The sequence below is a fragment of the Triturus cristatus genome, chromosome 11 (assembly GCF_964204655.1).
Source record: "Triturus cristatus chromosome 11, aTriCri1.1, whole genome shotgun sequence".
NCBI classification, from domain to species: Eukaryota; Metazoa; Chordata; class Amphibia; order Caudata; family Salamandridae; genus Triturus; species Triturus cristatus.
The window spans coordinates 1130818163-1130837881 of NC_140594.1; the positions used below are offsets into that span (position 1 = coordinate 1130818163).

At 47.7% G+C, this 19719-nt stretch overlaps 1 protein-coding gene and 2 non-coding genes across 4 annotated transcripts; all 3 read left to right on the forward strand.

The window, feature by feature from the left end:
• The first annotated feature begins 4092 nt into the window (after window positions 1-4092).
• On the forward strand, window positions 4093-12154 carry NUCLEOLIN (nucleolin multifunctional protein). Of its 2 annotated transcripts, none has more exons than XM_085635730.1 (15): window positions 4093-4292; window positions 5381-5494; window positions 5604-5814; window positions 6184-6333; window positions 6695-6853; window positions 6938-7030; window positions 7329-7455; window positions 7537-7673; window positions 9471-9597; window positions 9696-9826; window positions 10316-10436; window positions 10594-10727; window positions 11041-11167; window positions 11314-11591; window positions 11678-12154. In XM_085635730.1, exons 1-15 carry the CDS (start codon window positions 4275-4277, stop codon window positions 11749-11751), a joined length of 2001 nt encoding a protein of 666 aa, XP_085491856.1. In that variant the 5' UTR covers window positions 4093-4274; the 3' UTR covers window positions 11752-12154. The 2 variants fall into 2 exon arrangements, with proteins under 2 accessions (XP_085491856.1, XP_085491857.1); XM_085635731.1 differs by having other exon boundaries at window positions 4108-4292; window positions 7332-7455.
• LOC146786186 (small nucleolar RNA SNORD82) lies at window positions 6388-6455 on the forward strand. Its single transcript, XR_014971322.1, has one exon. It is a non-coding gene; the product is annotated as a small nucleolar RNA SNORD82 (small nucleolar RNA).
• LOC146786187 (small nucleolar RNA SNORD82) lies at window positions 7116-7179 on the forward strand. The gene has a single exon (XR_014971323.1). It is a non-coding gene; the product is annotated as a small nucleolar RNA SNORD82 (small nucleolar RNA).
• Window positions 12155-19719: the final 7565 nt, after the last annotated feature.

Below are 19719 nucleotides of genomic sequence, written 5' to 3' on the forward strand. Positions count from 1 at the left end.
TGCCCTTCATTCTATTTCTATCTCGCTCCTCCTCATATGCAGAAAACAGTGAATTCCAGAAACGGCACATACCCTCTTTAACCTTAACTTTCCTTCATTCGTTACCATTTGAAATGGACCTCCCCCTCCCGCCCCCCAAAAAAACAGACAAGCAGCCGCAACGTGGCCAGATTGGTTTTATTCACACCTAAACACATTAGTGTCATTTTACAGTTTGCCAATGAAGCGATACTTTCATTTTCTGTTTTTCAGAGCATTGTTTTCCCCTTAGTTCTGTGACACAAGCACAGCTGAGAACGCACTCTTTTTAACGTGTACAATTATGTCAATGGGCAGAGCCAACTTACACAATTGTACTTTTGTTTCTGTAATCCCTAATGCAGCAGGAGGAAGCAGGCAGCTATTATGACTCGACGGCATCCTGTAGTGGTGTGTGTGTACGTACAGCCAATAAGATTCCAGGTCTCACTGAGGCCTTTTTAGGTCTCGCCTAGCTATTGCGTAGCAATCGCTATGCGAGACTCTAGTAAGGGGCTCCCAAAAGTGGATTGCATGGTGAGCACGCGCACAATCACGTGCATCGTGCCGCCATGCAATCCGTTTGGCATCGTACTTCAAAGGGTCCGCTCCCCCGCCTGGAATGCGCTCCCCCGCCAAGCGCGCGCGCCACGCTCCGCCGGGCTTGTCTTGTTTCTCTTGAAACATTCTTTCCATCTCCTCTTGCTCTCACCCCCCGCCTAGCTTGTTTTGTTTCTGTTTATTCGCTTAATCCATCGTCTCTACCCTGTGCTTTCCTCATTCCGTTTTCATTCTTCTGTCCCCTTCCAGAGCTGCCTTGGATTGCACGCCTCGGCTGGTCTCCTCTGACCTCCTCTCCTCCATCCCCCTGGCTCGTCAGTGATCTCCCCTGCCCGACTCCCTCACTTCCGCCCTTCCTCTCCATCTCTATTTCCCACCTTCCATTTCTGCTTTGTTGGTCTCCAACTGCTGTCCGCATTTTGAAAATACCGGCCTCTTTTTAGCCACGTACCTTTATTTGCAGATCCCAGGTTCCGTGCACCAGGGCAACTGTTCTGCTGCAGCGTTGGCTATGTATGTAGCACGTACGCCAATCAATTTAACATAGTGTACATTTGTAAACAATTACACAATCAAAACTGGGACTCATATCGACCTTGGGAGCATGAAAGGCTGATTTGAGCTTACCGACTTCGAACTCATAACCTTATGATCATGGACACAGCAGTGAAGGCTACAACTTCGTACGGTATTTTAGCAGCATGAAAACAGGAAATTTCACTAGGGGTCACATTTACTTATAATTCATGCAACACAGTGCATCAAGGCAAGTTGCTGCGCTGCATTGCATGAATGGGAGAGAGTCATTGCTCCTCTGTACGCCTCACTTGGGAAGGCATAGCATTTTGAAACATTTCCAGTCTAATTAGCTGTAGTAAATACAGGAATGCGCCAAGATCCATGGGTGGGTGCATGGGAACGCCAATGCTCCACCCATAGACCGCCATCCCACTGCAAGACAGCACTATGCGCTGCATTGCATTACTCTGTATTTACTAAACCATGCAAAGCGGCTTTGCATGGCTTAGTAAATACTAAAAATGAATTTGCATTGGGGCAGCGCCACAAAAGTGACACAACCCCAACGCAAAATTATAGTAAATCTGCCTCTAGATGTTTCCATGACGCATTGCCAAAAGAAAGCGAAGAAATGTCCAGGTGGGTCTGGGAGAGAGTAATGCTCCGCCAAGGACAGTACCCAGGCCTTTAAGTGGAATTAAATAACTGGGGGGTCTCTCAAAGGGGCATGGCCAATGTAATTAAGGGTGTGGCTTAACCACACTTACGCTACAAATCTGTGCCGCCCAATTTGTATTTTGCTGTTTCTGTCATTGCATATAGACATATGATACAAGTAACATCATACCTACAACAAGTCAGGACTATTGGCTTTGTCAATCGTTGTTAGTTGCATAAGATAAATAAACAGCAACTATGGCTTGTTATATATAATGTTGAGAAAGCTACCACTCACAGCCCTGGTGACACCACAACAATGTTGCTGCTCCTGAGTTCCCAAAAGAGAAGGGAAATCCAGAGAGAAAACGACTCTCTTTAAAGGATTTCCCTTCCCCTACACCGCTCACCTGGCATTACGTCATGCCGTAACTTCTCCACTAGTGAGAAGTGTGCAGTGTGAGCACGTGCACATCGATGTGCCTGCTGTCACTGAAGTCCGGAAAAAATGGACCGCCTGTGCCAGGGAACAAAACAGAGTCCAATAGAGATCTGTTTTGAGGCCCCCTTTAAACAAGCATTGGCATAGCCAATAGGTCTCGCTTTTGGGACCTTATAAGTATTTTAGTTATGCAGCACAATATCCATGGTGCAACAACATCAACTGTTGCATGGGTAAACACTTATAAGGTCCCAAAAGCGAGACCTATTGGCTATGCCAATGCTTGTTGTTTTTGCGGCCAAAGAGATAAACATTGCAGTCATCGCGCTCCTCTGCTGATTTTGCGAATCGAGAAATGCTGGAGGGTCTGTGTAAACAGAAAAGCACAGACTTAAAATTAAATATTGTACAGTATTGGATTCACTGAAATCAAACATAAAGTTGTATTTCATCTCCTTTGTTCTCAACCGGGATGTGCAATGAGAAGGCTGTTTTTTCAGTGGCTAGACCAATAGAACGCAACCCTCTCTCTCTCAACACTGATAGCCTGTTACCAACTTATCAGTGTGAAGGGGATTTCACAACATTTAAAGTGTGCTGAAATGACTGAGGGATGAGAAGTCGGTGATGGCTGAGAAGTAGGGATGAGACGTAGGAGCGAGAAGTGGGGATGATTAATGTGAAGTAGGAGCGATGGATAAGATTTAGGGATGATGAATAAGACTTAGGAGTGAAAAGTATGGATTATGGATAAGAAGAAGGAATGATGGACAAGATACAAATATGAAAATGGGGTGATGGTCGAGAATTGGGCCGATGACAGACTTGAGAAGTAGGGAAGATGGATGAGATTTAGGGATGATGGATGAAAAGTATGGATTTTGGATGAGGAGCTGGGATTGGGAATGAGGAAGTCCTAAAAATGTATACAGTAGGCATGGGCTCCTTCTGTTCATTCTGCCTTTCCCTCCTCCTCAGTGCAAATGTACACATATAAAGAACATACAACCGCATAGTCCAACACATGAAATACACATGCAAAAAAAATGAACTCACCATAAATGTTGATACAATCTGTTAGGTGTGTAAAAATATGTATGTCAAAAGATATGAAACGGATGCACACAAGTTAGTATACACCTACTCATAAAAAGGTATGCAATCTCGTACAAACTGTCGTAAAAAAATAAATGTATACATAAAGCAAGGGGCTAAACTACAAAGTCCTACCAGACATAGTACGACATAAAGGTGTTTCATTATTTCGGTCATAATAAAAGAACACAAACAACAAGGTCCCATTATATAATTTTATCGATACAATACTAAACGACAAACAAAAAATTAATGACGGCGTGAACAACCAGGCCTTTGGCAATGCTTAGGTCTCTCAAACTGAGCTAAAATGGGCTCAGAATAGTACAGGGGCTCTCTTCGTCAGCACAAGCTCTACATAAATGGAACGGGGGCGGGAAGGGGGTGTTTCGCCCAACTCTTCCACACATGTGGGACCCAGGGAGCCGCCATCATCCGAGCGTACACCCTTAACACCAAAGTAGCCTGCAGACAAACTCAGCGAGCACAAAATGGAACACAAACAAGAACTCGCTTTCCATTGGCTGCGGCGTAACCTACTCGCGTCCGATTCGCGGAGACGGTCTTCCCCACCAGTGGCTCCGGATTGGATGCAAGTTTTACTCACAACGCAAAGACGGCCCTGGTGGTTGGTCGCAGGACTATGGACAGCCGAGGACAGACACTAGGACCGCCCCTCCTCCTTGGTAGGAAGTGGGCGGCACTAGGATGAAGTATCCTATCCCATTGGTGGCAGAAAGGGAAGTGGGCAGTTCCGCGCTCGGCGGCGCGCTGGCATTGGCTGTGCGTCGTGACGCGTTGCAACCTCTAGTTTTTAGCCTTTTGGAGGGTGAGGGAGGTTCTCGTCCGCAGTCCCGTCCCTTCTCTCTTTAGCTCCGCGCGCTCTCGCACATCAGACGCTGCAGAGCACAGGCCGCACGTGCAGCTCCACCAGCACACTGACCCCACGACACCCGGGAACCCGCGGCTACCCAACGCCATCATGGTGAAGTTAGCAAAGGTGAGCGGTGGCGGCTCTCGCCAAAAGCAGGGTTAATTTGTGGTTACTCCTGATAAAAGTCTTACTTCACACCGGCGGCCTGTTAGTTATCCAGGCCCCTGGCGGGGGGTGTTGGCTGTGCCCGGTATAAAGTTGGCTAGTCTCTGGCTGTCCTACTAAAATAGGTATATTTATCCTAATCGGTGAGGGGGGGGGGGGTTCCGTTAAACGTCTCCGTTCGAGCTGACCCGGGGAGGTGAGGTTCTTTATTTACTGTAAGACAGGCAGCTGTGAGGGGTCTATAGCTGATGAAGCGAGGGGTCTCGATCACATTGGCGGCCTGGTGAGATCTCTAATCGCATGCCCTCCCCTCTCGGCCTTTCTTGCAGGCACCGTGTAGTGCCGCTGTGGGCCTTTCGCCTCGCTTCCAGGCGCGGTGTAGTGCCTCTGTGGGCCCGCGCCAGCCTCGAGCGCAGTGTGCTAGGCCTTCGGGTGAAGGCAGCTCTTCTGCCGCCTATTTCCCCCAATCGGTTCCCGCGCTGGCCGTCGCCGTTATGGCTGATTATGACGTACTCGCGCCGCGGCGGGCTCGTGCACTTTCAAAGCCCGTGCCCGAGAGACACCAGGCCACTTGCTTGGGCCTCGCCACGAACTCCGTGGCCGGGTACGCGTGTCGACGTCACGCGCAGTTAGTCGCCCGCATCTGGTAGTTGGGATTTCCCGGCCACGCGTGAGGCGGCAGCAGCTGTCGGGCACGTGGCGCCCGGTCCGAATGTGCGCGAGTGCGTATCACACGTGCCTGGCTGACCCGCGCCTCTTGATGTCACTGCTGTTTTATTGCCTTTGCTGTGCACCCTCCCCGGATCCCGCTTTGTTTACTGCATGTTTTTTCTACCGTCCAGGAAACTACGTGCATGTTCGGTGGATCAAAAAAATATATACTTTAAAAGAGTTGTTGGATTCTGTAGTAAATATAACGCCAGGTAGTCTCGGGTGTTGGTGTAGATGCCTGTAGCGATAGCGCGGTCTTCTTCGGGATTGTAAAAATTAACGCATGCAGTGATATTATTTGTTAATAGTTAAATATCCGTTTTTAATAACCCTTTTAGGGAGCTCAAAAACAAGGCAAAGCGAAGAAGGTTGCTCCTCCTCCGCCAAAGGATGTCGACGACAGTGATGAAGAAGAGGACTCTGAAGAGGACGATGATAGTGAGGAGGAAGAGGTAAGGCCCCGTCCCGTGCCCCTGAGGGAAGTCATTCCGTGTGGTGTTGCGAGCCCTACTGTTAGGAGGTTGTTGGGCACGACTAACAGCTTGGTTTATTTATTTGCAGGAGGTCCCTCAGAAGAAAGCTGTAACACCAGCCAAGGCATCCGCTACTCCAGGGAAGAAGGCTGCGACGCCAGCAAAGAAGGCAGCCACACCTGCGAAGCCGGTGATCACCCCAGGGAAGAAGGCCGCAGGGGCGAAGAACGGCAAGAAGGCCCAGAAAGAGGAAAGCGAGGACGACGACGAGGAGGAGGACGACGACGATGAAGACTCTGGTAAGGCTCTCTGTGCTTCAACGAAGGGCTTTAGTTTAAAGTGAGCATGGTTCTGTGAGCATTGCCAACAGATGGCGACTTGGGCATATGAATGTTGCCCGGGACATGGACTCTGGAGTAATCCATAGCCAGGTAATCCTTCCCCACTAGTCGTGCGGTATTGGCCCATGGCAGCCCTTATGGTGATCCTAGATGTCTGAAACCATAGTTAGTTGTTTGCTCTAGGGCTTTTCTTGCAGATAGTGCGCTGTCCCCGGACACGGGATTCTTTCTACGGCTCTATTTTCTGCCTTACACCTGGACCTTGTGGAAGTGGCTAAGCCGGTGAAATTGCACATGGGTGTTGACTTTCATTCTCTCTCCCCTCAGAATCTGAAGAGGAAGCTCCTCCTCCCAAAAAACCCACTCCGAAAAAGCCCGAAGCCCCAAAGGCTGAGAAGCAGTCCAAAAAGAAAAAGGTAGCCAAAAAAGAAGAATCCGAGGAAGAGGATGACGACGAAGAGGATGACGATGATGAAGGTAGGCAAACTCTTAATTTGTACGACGACTCGGGCAGAGCCGTGCTAAAGTGGTGGCACATATGATGAACCCCTAGGGACTTAATGCTGAATCCCTGATGCCTTTTATCTTTTCTGATGTGCTCTCTGCTTGGCGTGACGTGTTCTGCATTCCTGCGTAGCCCATGCCTTATCCTCGGATCACTCTTAACATAGGCGTATCTAGAATCACGCTGCTTCCTCCTCTGCCCAATAGTGGGTGAGTGATGCGATGGTCATGGAATATCAATAAAGGTTTCCCTTTTCATACTACGAGGATTGCTGCTGGTTACCCTTGACTACCTACAAGATGGTCATAATACATTTTTTTTGGTTTTGTTCAGAGTCTGACGAGGCAATGGATACTACCCCGCCGCCTCCCAAGGCCAAGGCTGCTACGCCAGCGAAAGCAGCGGCTGCCACGACAGAGTCCTCTGATGAGGAAGATGATGACGATGAGGAGGATGACGATGAAGAGGACGATGACGACGAGGAAGATAAGGGTATGTTAAATCTCTTGGAGATTACTCTTGAAGGTGCATGGTTTGTATGATAAAGTATTCATTGAGGTTTATGTTCCCATCAAGAAACCGTGAAGGAGTCTGGCAAGCGGAAGAAGGAGGTTCCCAAGGCGAAGAGCGCTCCAGAGGCAAAGAAGCAAAAGACGGAAGGAACTGAAAGTGAGTCCCTGCTTCAAGAAGGCTGTGCTACAGTCCGGCCTCGGGCTCCTGGCTTTGAGTAGAGTGCGGCCTGACAGTTGATCTCAGAACATATGATGAACACTATGGGACTTAATCCTGAATTCTGATGCCACTGTAAACTGATGAGCTGTGTTCAACTAACTATATGGCCGCATTCGATATGTTCTAATGGTGCTCATTTCTCTTGAGTCTGGGACTCTTGTGTAACTAGCACATTGTCATGCTGTTGGTGTTCGTGAAGTGTAACCGCTTTTTTTTATTAATTTAAATCTTTCAGCAGGTTTCTCCCTCTATCTTGGTAATTTGAACCCGGAGAAGGACTTTGATGAGCTGAAGGAGGCCATCAGACAATTTTTCGCCAAAAAGAACCTGACTGTTTCTGATGTACGAATTGGTGGATCAAAGTAAGTCTGTTAAAAACCTCGATTGACTATGAAGTGCAGTAAAATGTGAGAAGCTCTCTGAATGAACTATGTCCATTTCAGGAAATTTGGGTATGTAGATTTTTCCAATGAGGAAGATTTGGAGAAGGCGGTTAATTTCAACGGTAAAAAAATTCTGGGCCTGGAGATTAAGATGGAGCGAGCTAGAACCAAAGAAGGCAACCTTGAAAGCAAGAAGGGTAAGCATAGTGAGAAGGGTGATACTGCTGTTCTGGAGAAATTGTAAATGTATCTAGGTACTAAATGTTTACCAATTCGCTACATTACTGTGTGGGATTCTGTATTTGTTGTGAATGTATTGTAATTGCATTTATACAGCCCATACTACCCCCTGAGGGGGCGTCAAAGCACTTTTTGACAAGTACCATGCTTCTACGGAACCCCAAAAGAAATAAGTGGTGGATTAGTTTAGTGAAATGAGCTGTGGGCATGCGAGTCTTAGTTAAATTGAGAAGAGTAATGAGATAGAAAATGAAGAGCCTTAACCATGTTTATTGGGAGATCTTAGTAGTAAGATGTAGTTTTTGGGATGAGTGTAAGGAGAGCAGAAGCTCGAGACATGGATTAGGGAGATCATAGTGGTAAAATAAGCTTATGGTGATCCATGGACGAGGGTGGTGCATTGGGGACAACATGGCTACATTAATTGCGTAGGCTAAACTACTATTGGCTGTGCCAATGCTGGTTTCTTTTTAACAGTATATAATACCATTGTAGCATACGAGGCAACTGTCCAGTTTAGCATCTCTAACTTTTTAAGGACAGCCAGCAGTGGTTTAGTCACTGCCTGTCCATTTTAATTGGTGGTAAGGTCTTTAAATGACCACACATACACTATGGTCGTCATTCCAAGCCAAATTGCATGGATGGCTCCAAGCAGGGACCTGAAACTGCAATGGGAAAGTGAAAAGCCCATTTGCCCAAAAGGCTAACCACCTCGTGGTCCACAGAATTCGAAATCGACCGACCAAATAGCGGTGCTGCTATAACTAGTACTAAACTAGGTGTGTTCTGTTTTATCTCGGGGGGAGGGTGCAGCCTGTCATGTTTAAGGCCCAGGCCGTTTTTGTTTTGTACAGTAGTCTCACAATTGGTACAAAACTTGTGTTTTTTGGGGGGCGGGGCGTAGTACGGTGTATGTGGTTGTCAAACTACATGATCAGTCCACTGTGAGAAGCAAAACTGAATGTTGCCTCATTTGCCATGGTTTCTGTTTATTTTGTTGAACATCTTTTCAAAAGTGGTGTTCTGGGGAACCTACCACAACCAGAGATGTCTCTTCCCTATCCAAATGGTGAACCACTATTCAGGGGAAGATGTTAGTGGCTGCGATCCTGCATGCGCGCAGTGATGTTTATATGAATACTAATGGACACAGGATGCAAATCCTATTTAAATCGAATTATACAAGTTCAATACCTGACCCTAGCCATTCCACAAAATGGGAGGCTACAGAGCATTGGAGCACGCTTCTCTGAAAGGCTTAAGGGACGGCACTCGGAGGTATAGCTACAAATGGTGAAGATACTCATTGTATCGCACAATTCCACTCCATTTGAGGACCAGGAACTTGCATCAACCCTAGTGGTCATTAACGCACCATGTATGACTAGCTGCGAGCATTAGAAGGCCGTGCCCATAGCTGTGTTCATGAGTACTGCAAGTCGCCCCCCCTTTTCCCCAACTGGGCACTGCCCGAAGTTGTTGCAGCTGCACTACGAGCAGAGGCAGCAGGAGAGGGCCACTCTTGATACTGAAGTGTGCATGTTTCCCTGTAATTGTATCTGTGGGTGCTCATATCATTGAACCCTGTTGGGTTAAGATGAATGCACACCTATCGGTTACATGTGGAAATATAGCAGTTGCAGTTTTTCACTAAACCCTAAATATGGGTACGAAACTAATAAGTGGGACTGAGTGGGAATACCTTTGCTTTGCTGTTAAATTACATATAGGCGTCTTGCTTTGTCTTGCAGAAAGGAGTGCGCGCACGATATTTGTGAAAAACTTGCCTTATTCCACAACCACTGAAGATCTGCAAGACCTTTTTGACAATGCTGTCGACATCCGGCTTCCTTTAGGCCACGATGGCAGTAGTAGGGGGTAAGGTGTCCCCCCCCCCCCCCCCCCCCCTTCCTCCTATTTATTTGACTTCTCCCCGTGTTGACAGTTGGCTTGTAATCTTACTTTTACCTTTGCAGAATTGCCTACATAGAATTCAAAACTGAAGCTGAGGCAGATAAAGTTATTGAGGAGAAGCAAGGGACTGAAGTTGATGGACGATCGATTCTTTTAGACTACACAGGAGAGAAGAGTGCGAAGCGAGGGAGCGGTATGTGCTGTTTAAGCTATTACACGAGGGGCGATTAAGGGCCAATTTAGTGTTTATTTTTAGTCCGAGCAATGCAAAAGCAAACCACGTGCAGTATTTGTTCATCTACACGGGGCTCACAAAACATGTCAAGTTTGTTTACACGAGAGAATCACGCATGAGGGCAGGAAGAATTGGGGAATAAAAGGTAAATATCCTTTATGAGGCGGTCCTGAAAAGAACCATGAAAATGGGATCCCTGATAAAGTCCTGTTGGGACGAAACACATTGGCTGGGCTAGAAGAGTTATTTGGAATGTTTCCTGGAATCCAGTGGGCTGAAGTCATATATTCAGACTGTTCACTGCTGAGTTTATCTGTGCATTATATGGTGTCTTTGACTCCGTTCTGGGTGCCCAGTGTAGAGCTCCTCCTGGTCATCCCTGCTGTCCTGTACATGTCCTCGGCATGGCCTTCCTGTTGGGTTCACTCGTCAATGCTGTCTCCTTAGATTCCAAGACTTTGCTCGTGAATAACCTCTCGTACAGCGCCACCGAGTCTTCGCTGCAAGACGTGTTTGAGAAGGCCGTGTCTGTCCGGATCCCGCAGAACAACCAGGGCAGGGCGAAAGGGTGAGTGGGGACTCGGGCGCTGTTTCACCATGCTGCGGGAGGGGCTAGACTACCTGTTGAGATGTGAGCTATGTGTGCGATTGGGGGCGGGCTTCGTGGCGAGTGTACCATAATGCCCATTGCTGAGGTACTTTAGATTCTCCTTGTGGTTTTTCAGTTTTGCCTTCGTGGAGTTTTCGACGGCTGAAGATGCGAAGGAGGCGCTGGATTCCCACAATAATACCGAGGTGGACGGACGGTCCATCCGCCTCGAGATGCAGAACTCGCAGGGTGGAAATGCCCGAGGAGGCGGTATGTACTTCAGCCCCTACATTTGCGAGCGCTCGATAGCCGTCTGCGGCCAGGGTTAACGTCTCTTGAAGCCACATTAAAATCTTAGTCGAACACACCCCCTTCTAAAGTCGATAACCAGCAATGTTCTGGTAGTTCGTTGTATGAGTGTTTATCCGGTCTATAGGAAGTCAGTGCTTTGAAGTATTTGCATTTTTTTAAGTCGGAAAATAACTGGTTGTCGCATCTCCTATTCGGTTTGTAATGAAAAAATATTCATGTTTGGTTATCCCTATGTGTGAACCATCCCCTGCTTTGTTTTTTCCCCACCCAGGCCAATCGAAAACCCTGTTTGTCAAAGGACTCTCTGAAGACACCACAGAAGAAAGCTTAAAAGAAGCCTTCGACGGAGCCGTGGGGTCCAGGATAGCCACAGACCGAGACTCTGGGGCGTCCAAGGGGTGCGTTTGGGCTCTAGGGCACGTTAAATGACCTGTTTTAAGATGCTATGTGATGGCAAACTTGGATTTGTGAAAGTGCTTGTGTCCAACCCTAGTATTTTGCCCCCCTATTGTCTGGTCTGACTAACGCCGATCTCTCGCCTCAGCTTTGGGTTCGTGGACTTCTCCACCGTGGAGGACGCCAAAGCTGCCAAGGCAGCCATGGAGGATGGGGAGATCGACGGCAGCCGAGTGACGCTAGACTTCGCCAAACCCAAGGGTGAAGGTGGACGCGGCGGCGGCTTCGGGCGAGGCGGCGGCGGCAGAGGCTTCGGTGGTGGAAGAGGACGGGGTGGCTTTGGAGGTGGCTTCGGAGGCGGCTACGGTGGCCGAGGCGGTGGAGGCAGAGGAGGCGGCGGCAGAGGCGGCCGAGGAGGATTTGGAGGTAAGGACCGTAGAACACGCATTTTGGGGGGGGGGAGAGACCTTGGCCTTCAAGCTGAATATGCTAATGCCCTCTTCATGTTGCAGGTAGAGGAGGCGGTGGCGGCGGCGGAGGATTCAGAGGTGGAAACCGAGGAAAGAAAATCAAGTTTGACGATTAGGGCTTCTTCCCCCTTCCCCCCCGGTGCACAAGGACTCTGGTTAGGATGGGGTTGTAAACCCCCTTGGCCACGCGTTGACAGAGCCTTCTGTAAGGACATTCCAGTGTGAAGAGCAGTCCTGTCTGTGGCCGTCTGGATCCGAGCAAAGCATAAGGATGACGCCTGTCGGCTGTTTTTCTGCCGGACTATTCCTAGAGACTTTTTTTTTTAAGAGTAACGAGTGATGGATGTGGGAAGCGACATTTGTCTAAATTGTCACAAATTTATAATGTTTTATCCAGTGTACAAAAACAATCGTGTTTTCCTATCAACTTATGTAGTATTTTTGCTGTAAAAAATGCAGAAATGTTTATGGTTTATGCTTCTCTGACTTCGTCGTTCAGATTAAATGTTCTGGACAGAATTGACTGAGCTCGTGCCGTTTTCTGGGAGCGCTGAGGTGTTGCTTCTGCTGTGGCTTGAAGTACGGGCCTCTAGGAGCTGCTGAACCCGTGCAGTCTGTTGGTGGTTCTTGGAAAGGCGCTGCCATTGCATGCACCGGAACTCCAGCCTTGTTAGGAGCCCAGACCATCGTGTAGGGTCTCGTGACGAGGACCGGTCACTAGCTCTAGTTGTGTGCAATGCTTGCGGGCGCCGACTCTTGTCTGCATGATTCACTCTAGTTTCGAATGGTCTTGCTTTTGCCTTGTACGGATGGAGTTTGGTCATGGTTTTCAACGAGGTCTGGTTACAGTGCTCATGCGCTGCACTGCAGGTCCCTACTGCTCTCATCCCCCTAGCGTTTGTGGTCCTGAGCAGGTATACGTATTGGGGAGAAAGTAGTTAAAAGATGTGTTGGGGTAAACGAGGTCTTCAAACTGAGGCTGGTTTTAAAGGAGAGAGGGGGGGGGGGGAGGGGTGCAATAAGACACGGACCAACAGAATCCCTGCTGATTAAGGCAGCTGCAATAAGCCACTCTTGTTACCCCTAACCTTTCCCTATAGTGTCACTTTAGTAAGACTAGACTGCCCATAGCATGTTGGCAACCTTTTCCTTGATTGCAGCCATGTTCCATTATCCCATTTAAAAATGAAATGTTCAAATATGGGTATGTGTATTTAAGCATTTGCAATTTTGTTGAATGATTGCAAAAATAGTTTCAGGGGGGGGGGGGGGCTGGTTACCTCTTTACATGGGGAAGGAGGGGCGGGCGGCATTGAAAGGTTTGAAGATCACTGATGAACATCAATATTGCATACAATTTGTCAGTGAAACGACAGGGGGCGCTCTTCTGTAGCTATTTGGACACACTTGATGGGACTAAAATCCTGTGCTGGCTAGCTGCACGTGGCTGATACATTTAGTTATTCAATGCCGTTTTGTTTATTGCTGTGGGTCAGTACACTACGGGGTTATAAGCGAGACCCATAGCGTTTTTGCCTAATGCCAGTGTCCAGCAGTGTGCAAGAATTAATGTGCAGCCTGTATGAATGAGTTATGGCATTGGTGTGTGGCCAGGAGGATTCTATATTGCAATTGTGTATTTAGCCCCTACTACCTGTGGATAGCTAGCTTCTTTGGGATTAGTGTTGATGTTGGCTATCGCGAGTGATGAGCAGTAAGCGGTGGCGGTATGTGAATTAGGTTGGTTGCATTAATAGCAACACAATTTATAAGGCTTCAGGGGCATGACAAAGCATTGGTTGTGATCTTTGAAATACAGTACAGGGTTAACGTAAACCTGTCTGTGCATGGGGGAAGGCATCCTGAAGATGCAGGGGTTACCTTGGAAGCAAGAGGCAGCAATTTAAAGCTTAAAGCGCATGTCCACTGGAATTGTGGCGGGTGAGCACCAAATTATGCAGCCAGGTTATTATTCAGCAAGAAAAGCCAAATTAAACAGTACCATTTTTATGTATTGGCCCATTTTTTTAACATGTTAAATGTCAAAGATTTCCCCTCGGTACCAGTTTACCAACCTAATATAGAAGTAAAAGGTGATAGGTTAACCTCTGCGAAAGGGCAAACACGGCCTCACATTTTTAGTAACTTTGGATCCTTTTGAGCTCGAAACGTTTGTTACATCTGCAGATTATGGACTGTGGCAAATGCCCAACTAATCAAAAATGGCCTGAATCGCATAAGCAGTGGCCCTGGTCTGTCAAACTTCGAGATTACAAAGTAAAGACTTTTTTTTTTTGCGGTCAGAGCTCTTGGATGCTTTCGATACGCACAAGTTAAAGATGGTATCTCATATCCCCAGAGGCTACAGCTGACCTCTTTCAGCAAAGACCGGAACAGCTCAAGGGCTGAAACTGTAAAGCAATGGCAGGGCGGGTATAATGGACGATCAGAAGCTTTGGGGCCTGCCCAGGCAGCAGTATCCTACTGATCCTAGCAGTGTGAGTATGAGAGATTCTTCATATGTTGCAGCAGGTGTTTTCTGAAGTTCACCCCTAGTTTTGCTCTGTATTACAAAAGCAAAGTGGGACCTAGATGGAGGTGAGGCCGGCCGCCCCAAATGTGAGTCAATGTTCAGGTGTATCGGACCATGCAGGTTGTTGGAAGATGGTGGCATCCTCTGAAGGTGTTCTTGTCAAGTCTTGAGCAGTTGGTGTTTCAGCGTAATGTCGCACCACAGGTCAGGCGTCATGTGCTTCGAAGTTGTGACGTGGAGTAGAGGGCTGGGTTTATTTCAGTACCACCGGTTTACATTTTTTGGGGGTGGTCATTTTTCCCACAAGAGCTGCTGTCTGAGGCCTGATCTTGCAACATGTCATTGAGTCAAAGCTGTAGGTTGGGTACACCTATACATTTATTGGGCCAGTGCTGAGTTGTGCCTCCTACTGTTCTGCTTAAATTATGAAAGCCAAATCCTGTAATCATTGCTGTAATGCCTGTATCCTTCTGTCTTTTGGCAAACATCCTAAGTAGTTCTGCAATTGAGAGCCAGCTCTGTTGTGACACCTGCAGATTTACACCCTGGTGATGGCTATGGTCTAATGGTAGTGTGACTCCCTACACTCGGAAGAGTTGTCAACTGTGGGAACTACATATTCATACCAACTGTGACTTTGCCTGCTCTAGGTAAGTAGTAATGAGCTTAGTTTGTTTTGACGGTTCAGAGCTCTGTATCCTATCGATTATAGTTCCTTGTTCATTAGACCTAATTTCCTCCTGATGTATGGAAGTAGTTTATGGTACACCAGGGATGTTCAGTGCCTTATTAGTACGGCATGGATTGCATATTTGGGGCTCTGTTGGTACCAGTTCAGCTTTTGTGTTTAATTCGAATCTAATCTTGATTATCAGATCTGCATCCTTGTAAAACTTTTTATGTGCAAAAGAACACATGACAGTGCACATAACATTGTAATGAATTGCCCACGTAGGTAAGGGGTGCGATCAACAACGGAAATATCTATATTCCAGTATCAAGCAGTGCCTTCCCTAGAGAAGCTAAAATCGGTCTCCAGTCAAGATTATCAACCATTGCCAAATGGAATAGGAATAGAGTAAGGTAGACTAGAAGCAAGGGAACAGATACCATTATGAGACAGCTAGGACACAATCAGAAAAAACTGTCACAAGAACAGCTCTTTGCTGCACCCCAGAAGGCTAACGGAAGATAGGCAGGTCAAAGAACAGAGGCAAACAATCTGGGAACAGTTGAAAGTCCCTGAACCACAGCTGGGGCGCCGTACTGAAACTTGCCCAAGATAGAAGGTCCTTTGTTTCTGCCTTTATAAACCAGTTGCTGTAACACAGTAAGTCATTAAGATAAACTTTTGCAGTAAGCCCTCAGTAAATTGTAAGTCAGAAACCAGTTACTGAGGTGTTCTGGTTTATTGGGCCCCATCATATCCGAATCAAGATCTGTCTGCAAATTCAGGTCCAGGCACAGTTAAGTACTCCAAACACTCCATGGTATGTTTATGTAAAGGGCTGTTTGGTCTCTCACTTGTGACATGGTTATTGCAACATGTTCTGTCTTCCTTGTCTGTCAAAAGGTAACGGCTTGTACTCTTGCGGTAGGTAGGTTGAGGACATTGTCCATTTATGAGCCTTTATCTTGGTGGGGTTGGGTGAATTCTATTTGTATGTTTCATTGCTTGGTTCTTGCCAGTCGACAACCATTGATGGCAGAGGGTGGGGAGAAGTGCACTACGTCAGTCCAATTATGTGGTGGGACTGATCTATTGATGGGGTGTCCAGGATGATCAGTGGATTCTGCCTGACTCTCAGACCAATTTCCAGTAATGACTATAGTTGGACTGGACCACATGATTTCAGGCAGACCAGACGGGATGTTAGCATGGTCACTGCTTTGTTCTCGACTACCCCCAATTCAGAGGTGTCCCCTACCAGTTTTGTAATGGTAAAGTGGCTGCTGAACTCCAGTACTGTGGACCAGTCATCTTGTGTGTAAGGAATGTTTGCTAAGTATGCTGCCAGGAGCAAAATTATTCCATCAGAACTTTATCATGGCATGATATCGCTTAGGCCAATATTGGGTGATTCTGGCAGGACCTATGGAGGTTAAGCAAGCCCACTTCTACATCCCTTAGTTAACGATGGGGGTAATCTTGACAAGCCGGACTCCTTGCCAGGCTAGGAGGTGGGTTGTTTTGAGCCCTCTGTCAACAGTTGGTTCCACTTGAGGTTTTGTCCTATGCGAACAGCTGTATTAGCCTCTTTTTTTTTTTTTTGGTTCTGTCCGCTGCTTTGTCTGAACAAGGAGGAAAGACCCACGCTAAGTTCAAGACCTTCTTCCTTAGCTAGACTGTAGTTCCTTGTAGGAGAGTAGGATCTGCACTTATGTTGCCCCCACTTTTTTTCTGATGTTAACACTGGTTTCTGGCTATATTCTGGCTGGGTCCCTGCTAATCAGGGCCCCAGTCTCTAAACAACTTGGAGTGCATACTAGATGCACTAGTCATTGGATACTGTGGTACCTTATGAGCCCCTAGTATATGGTACCTTAGGTACCAAGGGCATAGGTACTTCACAGGCCTACCAGGGGCTGAAGCATGTATTATGCCACCCCTGGGAAGCAGACTAAATCTGACACAGGCCTGCTACTTTCACTGAGGTATAGGTTCCCTATATCTCACCATTCACACATATAAACAGATCAGTCACCCCTAAGGCAATTCCTATCAATCCTGAGGGCAGGGTGCTTGGTTTACAATGTGAGGGGGTGCCTCTGCATGAGCAGGGCCCCTCTGCAGCTGGCAGTCTATTCTCTGGCGGTTTGTGGATGCGGTTATACCATATACTCTTAAGCGCATTATAACCTACCGGTAAATGCTAACTTTGGGATCACTGCATCAAAACATGTTGTGTTTGGTGTCAAACAACTTGGAATCATACCCCCACACCAGTAACTGGTGTGGGAGTATGATCCCACCCTTCTAGAGGGGAAGACGTGTACCTACTGTGGAAACACAGTAGAAATCTGAAAGAGCCTGGCATCACAAAATGGATGCCACCAGCACAGACTCTGGGCTGCCTTCCTGCTGCTGACAAACTCGCAGTGGAGGAGGCCCAACAATAGGCATCCTGTCACAGGGAGGTGTAACCACCTTCCAGGCAGCATTTAGTGTATTGGGGTTGGGTGGGTGCACTCCTAGAGTGCTTTGAAGTCCTGCACTGGGGTAGCAGTAGGCTCCTCTGCACATGCCAGCTCAAACCGGTTCAGGGGCCCCTGCTCTGGCGCGAAACTGGACAAAGGGCAGTGGGTGTAACCACCCACTCCCCTGACCCTCCCAGAGGAGTGGTCATAGTATAAGATAGGGAAACCTTGCCATTGCAAATTAGATATCCCTGGACAACTCTCTACAAGAAGAATCCTGGACTTTCCATGTTCCACTACCATTGGAAGACTGAAGAATCTCCCTTGGAGTCAAGGAGTGACTCCCCTGCTTGGCAGGCACCAAAAACTTGAATCAACGGTCGCAAACTTTCCCGCTCCCGCCGGAGTCCCTGCAGCCCCGGAAGTGAATTTCCTGACTTCTCGATGGCCATTGTGAGTCCCCAGCAAACCTGAGGCGAGTGGATCCCATGAGTGACGAGGAACAGCAATACCCAGGTACCGTGCACTATTGTCGAGTGCAACCCCTTCACGACGTTCTACAAACTTGTGCTTTGGACCACGTGTGGTCCAAGCCTCCAGCAGGATTTCCCTCAAATCGGAGGCCTAACTTGTCCCAAGTGACCGTGGGCTCCTGTGAAGATAATCCTCACAAGGCGTCTTCGCGATCCCTTGCCGGCTGGCTTGTGGGTCCCCTGAAGACTTTCTCATCGAACCAAAGGGCTCCCCTGGTTGCTCCAGGCCTGCCCTGACTTATCCTCGCTGGGTGAGTCCCTCAGACCTTGCTGGTCTGCACCGCTGACTTACTTCACTTTCCACGAGACTTGCTGTTGCCAAGGCTTGTTGGCTCCAATCCGGTTGCCGACACCTCAGTAAGCTGCAGACTTCGTGGGACACTCCGAAACCAGCTCCTGGTCGTCTGCCTCCTGGACCTTTTGGCTGAAGAGTCCAAACACCCTTGATCACCTGAAATCACCAGACTTCCGTGGGCATCCATCTTCCTGGCCCCGGGTCACTGGCAAGTGACTGTACACTGTCCCTTCTGCTTTCAGGTGGTCTTCATCCTGAATCCAGCCTTGGATTCCACTGGACACTTCTCCAGTCCTCACAAGCAGCAAAACTTTGGCTTCCATTTGAAAACGACGACGCGACCCGACACCTATGCAAGCGGCTTCTCTGGGTGAGGTATTCCTGCACTCCGGTGCTCCTGTGCGTGTTGGCCCTCGAACTACTTACCTTGTAAGTGGCTTGCTTGTAGACTCTAGAAGTACCCTAAAACTTTACAAATCCAACCGTGACTTGCTCCATTGAAATCAATAGGGAACCTGCGGCTGTGTTCTCACACTGCACGCGTCTCCTGTGGGTCCTTTACTTACCTGCCTTGGGTGGATTAGTGAGGCCCCAGCGATTCTAAAGGCCCTAGGCCATGTCCCCTTGCAAGTCGATATTCCTAAACCTCTTTTTTAGTATATGGTCTGGTACGCCCCCAGCCATATTTGTGCTTAACTTACTGTGAAATGTTGATATTTGCATATGTTCCTGACTTCTAATCTCATAAAGAGATTAGTATAGTGTGTCTAGTAATAAATACATATATATTTAAGATATATATATCTGTGTGGTGTCCTTTCATTTGGTAATTCAAGAGATTATAAGGTAAAACAAGCTGCTTTACATGCCTCAGACTTAGCCTGAAGGCTGCTCTCCACAGCTACCACTAGGATAGCTTTCTTTAAAAGGTTGTCTTAAACCTATCTACCATAAGAGTCGAATTGGACTGGTGCAAGGTGACCACTATAACTAGTGACCAGCATATGCCAGGCCAACTGCTCACATTGGTGGGCAGCGTGTGGGATTCCAGCTTGCCATTGTTTTACCAGAAAATCTCTATTTGAATTACTAACTTAAAACCACACAAGGTACATATAAAAGTCAAGCTTACTATCAATAAGTTCTACTGAACTTAGAGCTGTGAGTGAAGGGATAGCACACCCTTGCAACAGCTCAAGCTAGGATCAGTAGGCCACAAACTAGTGTAGGTAGTACAATACTAGAATATCCTCAAGGGATGGAGCCAGTGTGTCCACCCAGCCTCAGTATAAGGACATGACCACCTTTGACTTTAGGGCCATGTGTGTTGCAAGACACCTGAAGCTAGGACAGAGTCCCTCCACACTAGGCCTGATAGATCTTCTGACAGCAGATGATCGGAGGTTGGCTCTAGGAGCTAACAGATCTGAATCGGGGAGTGGGTCAATTAGTGTCTGGGTCAGATGATGAAAATCAAGATGACCAGGACTCTGTGTTTGAACGGCCAGACCCCCATGGGTCTGACCAGGGCAGAGGAATTCTCCCTAAGAGAACTGACAGAGTGGAGGAGAGGCCTAGGTCCCTT

Coding starts and splice junctions, on each gene's coding strand:
- NUCLEOLIN (XM_085635730.1), top strand. Junction 6,854..6,937: donor TGACGACGAGGAAGATAAGG/GTATGTTAAATC, acceptor GTTCCCATCAAG/AAACCGTGAAGGAGTCTGGC. Junction 10,437..10,593: donor AACCAGGGCAGGGCGAAAGG/GTGAGTGGGGAC, acceptor GTGGTTTTTCAG/TTTTGCCTTCGTGGAGTTTT.